The sequence below is a fragment of the Sinohyriopsis cumingii genome, chromosome 17, assembly GCF_028554795.1.
Source record: "Sinohyriopsis cumingii isolate HCF-2022 chromosome 17, ASM2855479v2, whole genome shotgun sequence".
Lineage (NCBI taxonomy): Eukaryota > Metazoa > Mollusca > Bivalvia > Unionida > Unionidae > Sinohyriopsis > Sinohyriopsis cumingii.
The window spans coordinates 10,090,858-10,106,446 of record NC_142977.1 but is presented as its reverse complement, the minus strand read 5'-3'; the positions used below and the strand labels follow the sequence as shown (position 1 = coordinate 10,106,446).

The 15,589-nt window shown below is 35.1% G+C and overlaps 1 protein-coding gene across 1 annotated transcript in view; it reads left to right on the top strand.

Moving 5' to 3' along the window:
• The window catches only part of LOC149777730 (uncharacterized), a 263,591-nt gene that overhangs the window by 167,594 nt on the left and 80,408 nt on the right, over nucleotides 1-15,589 (top strand). The window contains exon 36 of the mRNA XM_089938777.1: nucleotides 13,159-13,323. Within this exon, the coding sequence (XP_089794903.1) occupies nucleotides 13,159-13,323 (165 nt within the window). The remainder of the gene's footprint in view (nucleotides 1-13,158; nucleotides 13,324-15,589) is intronic.

Genomic DNA, 15,589 nt, shown 5'->3' with positions numbered 1-15,589 from the left:
TTTTGTTTTATTATTTATATGTGGCTTTCTCACAGACTTGTAGTTAACTCCAGTTGGAGTAAAAGAGCTATCAATATATGTCAAGTTTTGTGGCAATTAAAGTGAAGAGCATTGTCAAGGATGATTCCTGATTGAACTGTGTCATATTTTTTTGCTAAATCCAAGTTATAAATGGGTATCATCATATTTGATATTTTCTGATCAGCCATTACAAGCTGTTACAATTTCAGCTACCATCTGATAAATAATTTAGACTGAAGTACTTGTATCTTTATTTATCTTGAAATAATATATTTATATGCATTTAGAAGATACTTATGTCAACAATTGTAGAAGTATATTAGACATGCGGAATTTGTAATTGCATGAATAAAATGTAGACATGTTATACTTAATTTGGAAGTTAAGGCAGGCGTGGTTTGGTCCTGTGTTTGCACGCTAACTTTTGCAAAGTTGAAAAGTCAAAAAGTTCAATGAAAAAGTAAACAAAATATGGTATGCTTAACATAGCTCACTATTCATCACAATGGGGGTGGGTGAGCTTGTTTGAGACTCTGCCACTAATAAATATTGTTCTATGGGGGAAAATATATATAGAGAAAAGGACTGTTTTGATACTGTGACTTAAATTTTTCAGCCATAAAGTCAAAATTAAATCACAAAATAATAATACCTATGTGCTGTTTAAGGGGGCATTACCAGTTATTATGTACTTTTGAGAGAGTGACGTATGTAAGGTGAGGATGTTTGCATTTAAAACATGCATAGTGGTGAGAATGTTGGCATACCTCTATGCTACTTTGATGTAATATGGCTGACATTTCTTTGTATATTATACTTTTGGAAATTGTACATGATCTAAGCACACTGCTAGCTAAAATGACTGCTCCCTTGTGCTAAAAAATCAGCCTGAATTAGTATAAAGTACATTGTCTTTAGAACCTGTCCAGTGGCCTAGTGGTTAGAGCATCTGCCTTAGATGCAAGAGGTCGTGGGTTCGATCCATGGTTGAGTCATACCAAAGACTTACAAAAATGGTACTAGCAGCTGCCTCGCTTGGTGCTCAGCATTAAGAGGTTAGTGTTAGGACTGGTCGGCCTGGAGTCAGGATAATGTGACTGGGTGGGACATAGTGCTACATGTCTGCTGCATGATGCCTCAGTGCTAGACATCACTATAAACTGTCACACTGCAGACATCGTAGCGATATGACTGAAAAATTGTTAAAGCTATGTTAAAAATCCAAACCACACACACGTTATCTTTTGCACCTTGTAAAATTGGGAAAATGAATTTTACCCAACTAGACAATACCACCTTCTGAGAGGGCAATGGATGAATTACCAAATATATAAAAGGTAAAGAAGTTATCAGGTTTGTGTTTACAACTTACCTATGAAGTCCAGGAAGTGAAAATGACATTGGAGCTTAAAGGTTTTTGAAAAGTGTACATTTGGATGAAGGCCAAGCTGTATACTCTGTAACCCATATCAAACCCAACAATCATACACCAAAATAAAGGGAATTAAAGGTTCTTTGAACAGTACCTAAGATGTATGATGTCTTTTTTAAATAGCCAGTATAACCAGTGAGAAAACCCAGGGGAATTCTTTTTCTTACCCTATGCAAAATATGAAACTGTAGAGCGCCACCTACAGCATGCTTGTAACCAGCAAAGACCAGGAACCATTCATACATTCTGATGCGATTTGGTGTGAACATTGTCTCATAGACCTTAATGTACCTTTGTGGGTTTTATCTTGGCCACTCCATTTTAAATAGAGTTATAGCCCTTGACAATAAAAACTTGTATCTTCACATGTAATGCTACTTTTAACCAAAATATCAACCCTTGTACTTAATTGGATACCATTTGGCAGGTGATCTACCTTTTACATGAAGATATGCCTTCACAGGATTTTGTCAGGTAAAAGTTGTACAGAGTTATTGGCCTTTTCCATCAGAATTTCCTCAATATAAACATGGCAAGAAGATAAAGAAGTTAAATTACTTCCTTGAGAACACTTCTGATTGTGACTCCCTTTTTTATACAAATAAGAATTTTCACTTGAATGTAAAATTTGTGGGAATCTAAGACAAACAGATTTATGAAAAATTGGCCTTTGCTGAAAAATTCATATTGATAATGTTGTGAGAAATTTTCACATTTGGTTGAACTGTTATTGTGTATGAATGAAATTACTGAAATATTTGACAATCAAAGAATTGAATTTGTTTACACTGATTTTTCTTGTCTAATGCTACCATACCATGGTATCTTTTTATCCAAAATGGACTTATATGTTACTTAGTTTTCTTGTTTTCCTTGTTACTGATAACTGCAGTTTTGAAGAGATACCGTCTTTAAAAAAAACATGGCCTGTAGTTGTACTAGCAGATGGTAGTCATGTTTTCAGAATGGATTTTGTATAAACATGTTTGTGATTGGTTGTATTTCTCTTGACATATACTGATATTTGTAATAGGAATATGCACAGTAATTACATGTATACTGGTATTTTGTAATAGGAGTGTGCATAGTAATTACATGCATACTGGTATTTTGTAATAGGAGTGTGCATAGTAATTAAATATAAACAACAGTACAGTGCATGCAGATTCCATGTACTTAATGTCATGGCTTTGCCTATCACACAGATTCCATGCATTTATGTAATTGAATTGCCTATCAGGCAGATTCCATGTATTTATGAAATGGCATTGCCAAGGCAGATTCCATGTACTTATGCAATGGCATTGCCTAACTGGCAGATTCCATGTACTTTTGCTGTGGCATTGTGTATCAGGCAGATTCCTGGTACTTTTGCAATTTCATTGCCTAAAATAGTGCAGGCTCCATGTACTTATGCCATGGCATTGCCTGAAATCCTGCAAGTTCAATGTACTTATGCCATGACATTGCTTGAAATCATGCAGGTTCCATTTACTTATGCCATGCCATTGCCTAAAATCATGCAGGTTCCATGTACTTATGCCATCACATTGCCTAAAATAATGCAGGTTCCATATACTTATGCCATTGCATTTCTTTAAGTCATGCAGGTTCCATGTACTTATGCCATCACATTGCCTGACATGATGCAGGTTCCATGTACTTATGTCTTAGCTTACTGGTAGAATTGAAATAGGATGTACTCATTTTGTACAAAAATTGATATATTTGTTAAAAATGATTGCAAGTGAACCCTAAGGAAGAGCTAACATACAGTTCTACCTGTAATTATAATTTATGATGTTTTTATAATGTATTTCCCCAAGGTTGTACATACAAATTATTCCTGCAGATCAACATTTAAGAATTTATTGTTTGATAAGTAATTATAGATCCTTGCATTGTTTGTTAATGTATACTTTGTACAAAAGGTTTTTGTTATAAATTGGGAAAGGTTTCAGTATTGATGATCGCCCTTGAATGACTAGGAATATAAGCCTCATGGCTGTAATTTGATTGGATAAGGTTTAATCAGGTCAAGAATAAATGTGGGTCAAGGCCAAGTTGAATATCGAAGACTGATATGTATGTAGCACTTAAGACTAAGTAATGCTTGAGATATGTAATTTATATATCTGCAGAATCTAAACAATTTAAATCAAATATTGCTTACTGGTTTTAAGACTGTTAGTGTTCAAAGTATATTTTTTGTTTATATATGTTCAAATTAAAATATTTAAATTATTTACAGTAAAATCTTATTTTATTTACAGTCAGATTGTTTCATGTTGCTGTAAAAATAAACATATTTAAAAATAATATTTTGTCATTTTATTTGTGTACATGTTTACTTTTCCCCGTTCATTTTTTTTACAGTTTTACTATTTAACTTTTCCAGCAGATAGTGGGCACTAAGTGACTAGAGTTTACAATTCCCTTATTTCAAGGTGTAAATCGACATTTCATCTTATGGTTGTATAGTGAAAAGAAAATCCATATATATATATATATATATATATATATATATATATATATATATATATGTATGTATGTATGTATGTATGTATGTATGTATGTATGTATGTATGTATGTATGTATGTATGTATGTATGTATGTATGTATGTATGTATGTATGTATGTATGTATGTATGTATGTATGTATGTATGTATGTATGTATGTATGTATGTACACACACACACACACACATGCAAGATATCTTAGTTATTAATTGTTTTCATATTATGCAGAATCTCTACTTATCAGAATTACAGGGACATCAAGATATATTATTCAGACCAAACATATATTAGTGAAAAACAAACATGTTTTAAAATATTAGTTAATGGGCTAAATTTCTTATAAACTTCAATTTTTGTTGAGTCCTTGTTAGCAGGAAAGTGAGACATAGCAGTCATTTTTTTTTCTGCTCTTGCTGCCAGCAGAGTGGACAGTTTGTTAAATTTTGGCTAATGATTTTAATTTGCATATATTTTCCTAAAACCAATTGTAGATTCTCTACATACTTCTCAGGAAATTTTGGAATTACTTCCCTTTGACATTAAGGTCAACATCACACTCATGGGAAATTTGGAATTACTTCCCTTTGACATTAAGGTCAAAATCACACTCGTGGGAAATTTGCATCAAGGTTTTTGTTAATAAAGTTTTCTCATTTGCTTATATTTCTAATGGATTTTATTTATACATGAAATTTACCATTATGAAGCTAAGGCAATTTTAGATCTTGGCTAAAGTTGAGTCATTTGTTTAAGATTTTAATTCTCTCATACTTCTTAACATTCTTTGGGATCTTGGTGGACTTTATGCAGTGGCAGGTTGTGTGCTGTTTCCAGTTTAACTCAATTAGAGTTGAGCATATTTATAACAGATTAGTTTACTATTTATGCCAAAAGTAAGACTATTGAATGTGGACTCAATTTAAGGATGGTGAAAGTTGCTCCAATGTAAGGCTATTGAAAGTTATTCCAATGTAAGGCTATTGAAAGTTACTCCAATGTAAGGCTATTGAAAGTTATTCCAATGTAAGGCTATTGAAAGTTATTCCAATGTAAGGCTATTGAAAGTTATTCCAATGTAAGTCTATTGAAAGTTATTCCAATGTAAGGTTATTGAATGTGGACTCAATTTAAGGATGGTGAAAGTTGCTCCAATGTAAGGCTTTTGGAAGTTATTCCAATGTAAGGCTATTGAAAGTTATTCCAATGTAAGGCTTTTGGAAGTTATTCCAATGTAAGGCTTTTGGAAGTTATTCCAATGTAAGGCTATTGAAAGTTATTCCAATGTAAGGCTTTTGGAAGTTATTCCAATGTAAGGCTATTGAAAGTTATTCCAATGTAAGGCTATTGAAAGTTATTCCAATGTAAGGCTATTGAAAGTTATTCCAATGTAAGGCTATTGAAAAATGCTCCAGTGTAAGGCTATTGGAAGTTCCTCAAATGTAAGTCTGTTGAAAGCTGATCCAATGTAAGGCTAGTGAAAGTTGATCCAAAAGACAGCAGCTGGATATTTCTAGGTTAAGCAAGTCTAACTGAACTGAAACTTGCTTGTTGGACATGCACACACTTGTCAATGGGTTCTCTCTCTCCTTCAAATGTTTTCTATCATCAAATAATTAAAGTGAAAGGAGACTGATTGCAGTATTATTTCAGCTCCAATTTTCACATTATAGCCAATTGCATGGCATCTGAAGTTTTTTCAGCAGATGTCTTCCCCATTCCCCAATAAAAAAACATCTGAAACTAAATTCATTATAAAATGATGGAATTTGGCCTTCCAGAATTATTGGTAGTGTTTAGATGGGGAATGGTGCCTATAGTGATTGCTAAGATTATTCCTTGGAAAATTCTTCGTCAACCCTCCCCACTCCCAATAGATTTTGGTAGGTTTGAGTGCCTTTTGTGACTGCTGTATGATTCTAAACAACTTTTAACAGTGAACAATTTGTGAATCATGTAACTAAGGTCCTTGACACAGGAATCTTTGAAAAAACATCAGTCATGTTTTATATAAATTGGAGCACCAGTCAGAGGACATGTAACACATTTTTAAGACTGGTCTAATCAGTCTTCATTTTAAAGACTCGTCTAATCAGTCTTCATTTTTAAGACTGGTCTAATAAGTCTTCATTTTTAAGACTGGTATAATCAGTCTTCATTTTTAAGACTGGTCTAATCAGTCTTCATTTTTAAGACTGGTATAATCAGTCTTCATTTTTAAGACTGGTCTAATAAGTCTTCATTTTTAAGACTGGTATAATCAGTCTTCATTTTTAAGACTGGTCTAATAAGTCTTCATTTTTAAGACTGGTCTAATCGGTCTTCATTTTTAAGACTGGTATAATCAGTTTTCATTATTAAGACTGGTGTAATAAGTCTTCATTTTTAAGACTGGTCTAATCAGTCTTCATTTTTAAGACTGGTCTAATTAGTCTTCATTTTTTGTCATTACTTCTTTTAAATGTTTATTGTAAAATGCCAGATTACTACAGATAGTGATCATAACAAAATTACATTCACTTTTAACATTCATTATCAATTTTCATTCCAACTTTAAGTATCAAAGAAAGGTAAGATGTTTGTATGTTTCTCTTAATGTCACATTTGTTTTGAAGTTTTAATGTCACACCATTACCATTGTATTTCCATAACACTTACCCCACTTGTGAACATTGTCACACTATTACTGTTGTATTAACACATGTTTACCTTCAATTGTGAACCATGTCGCACTATTGCTGTTGTATTACCATAGCACTTTTCCCCAACTGTGAACAGTGTCACACTGTTGGTTGCATTACCACACATTTACCCCCCAAGTGTGAACCATGTCACACTATTACTGTTTTACTATCATAACACGTATCCCCAACTGTGAACAGTGTCACACTATTGCTGTTGCATTACCACACATTTACCCCCCAAGTGTGAACCATGTCACACTATTACTATTGTACTACCATAACATGTATCCCCAACTGTGGACAGTGTCACACTATTGCTGTTGCATTACCACACATTTACCCCCCAAGTGTGAACCATGTCACAATATTACTGTTGTACTACCATAACACGTATCCCCAACTGTGAACAGTGTCACACTATTGCTGTTTCATTACCACACATTTACCCTCCAACTGTGAACCGTGTCACAATATTACTGTTGTATTACCATAACACTTATCCCCAACTGTGAACAGTGTCACACTATTGCTGTTTCATTACCACACATTTACCCCCCCAACTGTGAACAGTGTCACACTATTGCTGTTGCATTACCACACATTTACCCCCCCCAAATGTGAACCATGTCACAGTACTGCTGTTGTATTACCATAACACGTATCTCCAACTGTGAACAGTGTCACACTATTGCTGTTGTATTACCATAACATGTATCTCCAACTGTGAACAGTGTCACACTTTTGCTGCTCGTTGTATTATCTTAATACTTACCCCAAACTGAACAGGGCAGCAGTTGCTTAATGAGCACACAACCTACAGCTTAGGCTTTTGACTTGCATTCATGAGTAGAAAAGACCGTTTAAGTCCTGCTTCTGAAATTGTGGAACAGGCATGAAACATAAAAACTGGAAAATGCATGAAAGAATGAAAATTAATTTTGATGTTTTTGAATCTGAAACATTCCTAAATTCAAACTCCAAACCAGTTTTATTCAGACATAAGGTCTGAGTTGGCCCAAGATCAGACACCGAATCAATTTAATTGATACATAAGTTGAGGTCTGGCCAGGTCCAAGATCAGACACTGAATCAGTTTAATTGATACATTAGTTGAGGTCTGGCCAGGCCCGAGATCAGACACTGAATCAGTTTAATTGATACGTTAGTTGAGGTCTGGCCAGGCCCAAGATCAGACACTGAATCAGTTTAATTGATACGTTAGTTGAGGTCTGGCCAGGCCCAAGATCAGACACTGAATCAGTTTAATTGATACATATGCTGAGGTCTGGCAAGGCCCAAAATCAGACACCAACTTTATTCATAGACAAGTTGATATCTGGCTTGGTCCAAAATCAGACACCATGCCAGTTTTATTAATACACAAGTTGAGATTTGTCCTGGTCCAAAATCAGACACCAAACTTGAACTTTATTGATAGACAAGTTGAGGTCTGGCCAGGCCCAACATCAGACACCAAACCAACTTTATTCATACACAAGTTGAGATCTGGCCTGGCCCAAAATCAGACAGAAAACCAGTGTTATTCATACATAAGTTGAGATTTGTCCTGGAGATAATTAAACTCATAGCTTCAGTTTGAGATTGATTTCTCACTTTCAGCAGATTAAAAGTGATGTTAGAAAAGTAATCTCCTTTTAGATGTCTGACACCAAACCTGAGTTAAGAATTTGTACAATTTTTTCAAAAGCCTGGGTGTGCACTGTTCACAGTTGGACACATGATATATCTTAATTTTATATGGTACAAAAGCACATGCATGAGTGGAGTTGATTGTTCATGTAAACCCCTTTTTCAGTACAACATGGCAGAATTCTATGTTTTGACATTATCAACAGGTGCTTGTACAATAATTTTTGTTTATTAAATTCTTACACACACACCCACAAAAGATGTGGACTATCAAAGTAAATTTTCCAATTTTAAATTTTAATCGTGGCACCTTTCATCCACATTATCAAATATCCAGATGTCAATCATCCCTGTTACGATGTTATGTTAAAAATCCAAATCACACACATATACACATTCAAATGCAGTCTGATACTTTTATAATTACAATATCATGAATAACTAACTTATGAAACTGAAACTAAATATAACTATGAAAGAGAGTAAAATAAAGAGAACATAGCTTATTATTACACCCAGTTGTAAGTAAACAGATGCCACTGTGACAAAATGCAATTTGTCATACAGAAAAATCCCAAGCTGATTAGGCATGCTGTCTCATCAAAGGCAGGCTACAGCTACAGCCCAGGCATGCTGTCTCATCAAAGGCGTGCTACAGCCCAGGCCTATGCAATAAACTGATGATTGGTGGTTACTTAATGAGTGATAAAAGTTAATCAGCTACAGGTGTGAATATAATCCATAACAGTTGAGTTTACTTTGATGAAAGCCCTTTTACACTTGTCTTTACAAGATCATACATTGACTTTACATGCACACTTTGGTCATGAATTTTAGTATTTAATTAAACTGTCTTAATACTATTTCTATTGTTTCTACCATGTCTGCTCTTAAACTTGTAAATATTAATATTTAATTAACTAGTGATACATATATAATTGCACCATTTTTAGAGATTTTAATATAGCTGCATCCATTCACAGTTCAGCTTATTGACCAAACTCAGTCATCCAGATGAAATCTTTGTCCCCCAATGGGTATGGAAAATGTTTTTCTGTATAGATGAAAATGCTCTCCAATCAAGATAAGGAACATCCACAGGGGTGTTTGATCAAATGATGAAGGTGATGGGTTGAATTGTTTAAAGCTTTTGGTTGAAATTGATCAGTGCTTTTGGGAGAGGCTTGTTCTGTTGTAGGGATTGATTGATTGATTGATGACACATCAGCACTTGAAAGACTATTTAGTGCCGACGAATAGGAACAAAGTGCTTTCCCCTTAGGCAAAATATAGCAATCAACCTTGGCAGACACAGGCAGGATTTGAATCCACATCTAGCTGATTGTGAATCCAGCACAGTAATGACTGATTTACCATGAAAAACAAAGAAGTAAAAGACAGCAGTCTACAGTGGATGCAGGCTATATATATATAAGATTTGTTGGTATTTTATAGAATGTAGGGTTGTGTTTTACTATCGTATTTTTGTTCCATAGGCCACAAAGTTATTTTGATTGGTTAAGTTGCAACCTCAGTTATCCAAATTATCGTTCTATCTAAATTTTATGAACTGGTCTGCAGACTTTTTGACCCAATAATACATGTCCATTTATCTGTCTCTGGCTTTTTCAAATAATATTTTAATTCTGTTTTAAGTTTAGATCAAATTGATTTTGTTTTTATAGCATTTGCGCCTTGTGCCACATTTTATACCCATGTCAGTTTGAGTTTTGGTTTGGCTTATATAGCCTATGATGTGCTGAAAAATAACATTAAACTCACTTTAAGAGCTAATTGTGTCTTTATATACACCCCATAATGCTAAGGATGCCATGCTGTTATCTTTGTCTGTCTGTCTGTCCATTTATCAATTTTTGGTTTTTGCACAATAACTTTAGCTCTAGCTAATGTATTTATATTAAACTTTTTTTGGGGGGGATAAGGATGTAATCTATTGATCTTATGGACAAAATATTGAAAGTCAAGCTCATTTTATATTCATAAAAAAGAATTAATTTTATTAAATAACTTCTCTTTTAGTCTGTTGACCAATGTTTGCATGCTGTTTCCTTTAGAGTAAGAAAGTAAACCTGTTTTGGGTCAAAGGTCAAAATCACTGTGAAAATGAAGAAAATGGCCTCCACGAAATAACCTTAATTCTAAAGCACATCTCATGACCAAATTTTGTAGATGTCTGGCATTATTAGCAATGAAGATTTTTATTTGTGATCAAAATGTCAAAAGTCAAAATCAGTGACTCACCAAAAATGTTTCGCACACACTAACTTAAGTTCTAAATTATTTAACATTACCAGATTTTCACAAAGAAATACACTTATTTATATTGGGATCAAAGGTCAAGGTCAAAGTTGTTCAAAAAGGGCAAAAAATGATTTCTGTATTATGAGTTTAATACTATATGATGTGCTATAACCAGAATTTGTGAATAGCTTGCAATTGGGCCAAGAAAGAAACCTTTTGCTCTTGGTGATAAAAGGGTCAGAAGTACAACAAAGGAAATATCTTTGTAAAATAACTTAGATTACACACCAGGTAATGGTACCAAACCTAGAGAATGGTTTGCTGGTATGGGAATGAAATATGCCCAGATGCTGGGTAGACATCTTAAAGGTTAAAGTCACAGTGACCCGAATATGAACAAAACTATTCGGAGCTGGCCATTGCCCAGCTAGTGTGTATATTAAGAAATATTAAACAATGAATGGTTATATATAAGGCATGTACAACCTTTGACCTATGGGCCATCACATGACCTGGTTTTATACAGTTAAATTTACATCTTGTGGTGTGGTTTAAAAAAATCACTATCTAGCCTGCACCCTGGAGGAAGATGCCTGTTGCATAATATATGGTACATGCTGTTTTTGTTACAGAATGCTTAATTAAAATAGCTTATAGGGCTTAACTTTTTAGGCCTAAATGAGATATCACATGTACTAGATATATCATTTCCTTAAAGGGCTTAATTTCTTAGACCTAGATGAACTATCCCATGTACCAGATATATCATTTCCTTAAAGGACCTAATTTCTTAGGCCTAAATGAACTATCCCATGTACCAGATATATCATTTCCTTAAAGGACCTAATTTCTTAGGCCTAAATGAGCTATCACATGTACCAGATATATCATTTCCTTAAAGGGCCTAATTTTTTAGGCCTAAATGAGCTATCACATGTACTGGATATATCATTTTCTTAAAGAGCCTAATTTCTTAGGCCTAAATGAACTATCCCATGTACCAGATAGATCATTTCCTTAAAGAGCCTAATTTCTTAGGCCTAAATGAGCTATCACATGTACTGGATATATCATTTCCTTAAAGAGCCTAATTTCTTAGGCCTAAATGAGCTATCACATGTACTGGATATATCATTTCCTTAAAGGGCCTAATTTCTTAGGCCTAAATGAGCTATTACATGTACCAGATATATCATTTCCTTAAAGGGCCTAATTTCTTAGGCCTAAATGAGCTATTACATGTACTGGATATATCGTTTTCTTATAGAGCCTAATTTCTTTGGCCTAAATGAACCATCCCATTTACCGGATATACAATTTCGTTAAAGGGCCTAATTTCTTAGACATAAATGATCTATCCCATGTACCGGATATACAGTTTCCTTAAAGGGCCTAATTTCTTAGACCTAAATGATCTATCCCATATACTGGATATTTAAAGGACCTAATTTCTTAGGCCTAAATGATCTATCACATGTACTTGATATATAATTTCTTTAAAGCCTAATTTCTTAGGCCTAAATGAGCTATCCCATGTACCAGATAAATAATTTCCTTCAAGGGCCTAATTTCTTAAACTAAATGAGTTACCCATGTACCAGATATATCATTTCCTTAAAGAGCCTAATTTCATAGGCCTAAATGAACTATCCCATGTAGTGGATATATCATTTCCTTATAGGGCCTAATTTCTTAGGCCTGAATGAACTAACCCTTGTATTGGATGTATAATTTCCTTTTTTGTCTCTCATATAATGTAAAAGATGAAAGCAATGAAGTTTGGTTTTGTAATTTTATGCAAAGAATGAGACAATATTTTTACAAGATATTATTACTTCTCCACATGAAACACTTATGTACATGACAGACAAAACCATGAGCTATGTCAGTGGTTCCCAACCCCCTGGCATTGACTCAAGTCAGGGTCATAAGGACATTCTGGAGAGTCACCAGAACATTTTTGTTGAGGGTGGCAAAACTTATCAAAATGTAGAAACAGGGGCTTCATATAATAATTTTTAGGTCACAGCCCAAAAGGTTGAGAACCACTGACCTACAGTGTTCTGTTTATGAGCTAACACCTAGTGTTATGTTTAGGAGTAAACACCTGTAATTTTCAGTTTAGGAGTAAACACCTATGTATGTGTACATGACAGCCAAAACCATGAGCTACAGTGCTCTGTTTTATAGATTCATGCATGACTCATTGAATTTTAAAAGGTGCATTACAAACTCCTTTCTTTGTCAAGTCCTTCTTCAGTCCCTGTTCCATCTTCATCCTCATCTTATACTTATTCTCCATGCTCCACAAACCAGGTAATCTTACCTTACATCTCCACTCCTACCAAGTCATCTTACATCTCCACTCCTACCAGGTCATCTTACATCTCCACTCCTACCAGTTCATGTTACATCTCCACTCCTATCAGGTCATCTTGCATCTCCACTCCTACCAGGTCATCTTACATCTCCACTCCTATCAGGTCATCTTGCATCTTCACTCCTACCAGGTCATCTTACATCTCCACTCCTACCAGGTCATCTTTCTTGATAGTAAATGATAAAAGGTGGCCTACTTGTCCCCATTACAGATTGATGCACAGCGGCATGAGCTGGAAAAGGTGGATCACTTGATGGGGAAAAAGAGAACAGAACTGCAGCTAGTAGAGGATAACATCAGCCGCAAACAGTCCGAGTTCAGCCAGATCATGAGGGAGGTTGAGGCAGAACTGGCCAAAAACAACAGAGACCTGAAGGTAACCTATGTTTAGAGAAGTGCAGGAAATCTTAATCATGTTGTCATAATCTATATGAATGGACCACGTTCTACATTAATTGTATTATATTTTCCAAATTGACGAGGAATCTTGGTGGGGAAAACCTTGACACTACAATGTCATATAAGTTAGTGTGCATCAGTGTAGCATTAACACCTTTCTTGTCATGCCAGAATTAGCATTGAAAAGATGTAAGTATCACTAATTCTTGTGGTGGTGTTAACAATCATTAAAGTTTTCTGGATATTCACAAGTCACCAACTGTTGGAGAACTATCTGTCATATTTGGATTGTAGGAAGCTCAGAACTTTCATATCAATACACCCTTTCTCTCTTTTTGGCCCTTGGCAAGTCAAACTCATTTGAAAGTGAACATGTATCTTTCAGTCAAGGTCAGAGTCATTTGAAAAACATGTATCTTTCTGGCATGGTCAGAGTCATTTGAAAAAGATGTATCTTTCTGGCAAGGTCTGAGTCATTTGAAAATGAACATGTATATTTCAGGCAAGGCCAAAGTCATTTGAAAGCGAACATATGCCTGTATCAGGCAAGGTCAAAGTCATTTGAAAGTGAGCATATGCCTGTATCAGGCAAGGTCAAAGTCATTTGAAAATGAACATATGCCTTAATCAGGCAAGGTCATCTTCATTTGAAAGTGAACATGTTTCTGTATCAGGCAAGGTCAAAGTCATTTGAAAGTGAACATATGCCTGTATCAGGCAAGGTCAAAGTCATTTGAAAATGAACATTATGCCTTAATCAGGCAAGGTCAACTTCATTTGAAAGTGAACATGTTTCTGTATCAGGCAAGGTCAAAGTCATTTGAAAGTGAACATGTGTCTGTATCAGGCAGGGTCAAAGTCATTTGAAAGTGAACATGTTTCTGTATCAGGCAAGGTCAAAGTCATTTGAAAGTGAACATGTTTCTGTATCAGGCAAGGTCAAAGTCATATGAAAGTGAACTTGTGTCTGTATCAGGCAGGGTCAAAGTCATTTGAAAGTGAACATGTGTCTGTATCAGGCAGGGTCAAAGTCATTTGAAAGTGAACATGTGTCTGTATCAGGCAAGGTCAAAGTCATTTGAAAGTGAACATGTGTCCGTATCAGGCAAGGTCAAAGTCATTTGAAAGTGAACATGTGTCTGTATCAGGCAAGGTCAAAGTCATTTGAAAGTGAACATGTTTCTGTATCAGGCAGGGTCAAAGTCATTTGAAAGTGAGCATGTGTCTGTATCAGGCAAGGTCAAAGTCATTTGAAAGTGAACATGTGTCTGTATCAGGAAAGGTCAAAGTCATTTGAAAGTGAACATGTTTCTGTATCAGGCAAGGTCAAAGTCATTTGAAAGTGAACATGTTTCTGTATCAGGCAAGGTCAAAGTCATTTGAAAGTGAACATGTGTCTGTATCAGGCAGGGTCAAAGTCATTTGAAAGTGAACATGTGTCTGTATCAGGCAGGGTCAAAGTCATTTGAAAGTGAACATGTGTCTGTATCAGGAAAGGTCAAAGTCATTTGAAAGTGAACATGTTTCTGTATCAGGCAGGGTCAAAGTCATTTGAAAGTGAACATGTGTCCGTATCAGGCAAGGTCAAAGTCATTTGAAAGTGAACATGTGTCCGTATCAGGCAAGGTCAAAGTCATTTGAAAGTGAACATGTTTCTGTATCAGGCAAGGTCAAAGTCATTTGAAAGTGAACATGTGTCTGTATCAGGCAGGGTCAAAGTCATTTGAAAGTGAACATGTGTCTGTATCAGGCAAGGTCAAAGTCATTTGAAAGTGAACATGTGTCTGTATCAGGCAAGATCAAAGTCATTTAAAGGTGAACATGTATCTTTCAGACAAAGCCAGATTCATTTGAAAGTAAACCAAGGGTCACAATTCCAGGCAAAGTGGGCGACTAAGTTACATAAAAAAAGTAATTTTTTCCTTCTTCTGTTAGGAAAGTGAAAACGACTTTGCCCTGTGATTGTTTTACAGGTACATAGACTAACCAGACCTTTTGAGATGGCCCCTTGCCATAGCCAGGTTTAGTTCTAGTGTTCTAGCGAAATGTATTCATCAAGCCATCAGTAGCTAGGCCTAGTTTTGATATCAGTTACGTTGACAAACAAACTCTTGCCCATTCAGAAGCATGTGTTTTGATAGCTGATTGACCATTAACCATTTCCCGAGTAAGTTAGCAACTACCTGATTTACGCATTTTATCCTTTGATGATAAAAACATACAAACTTGCATTTTCAAAACTT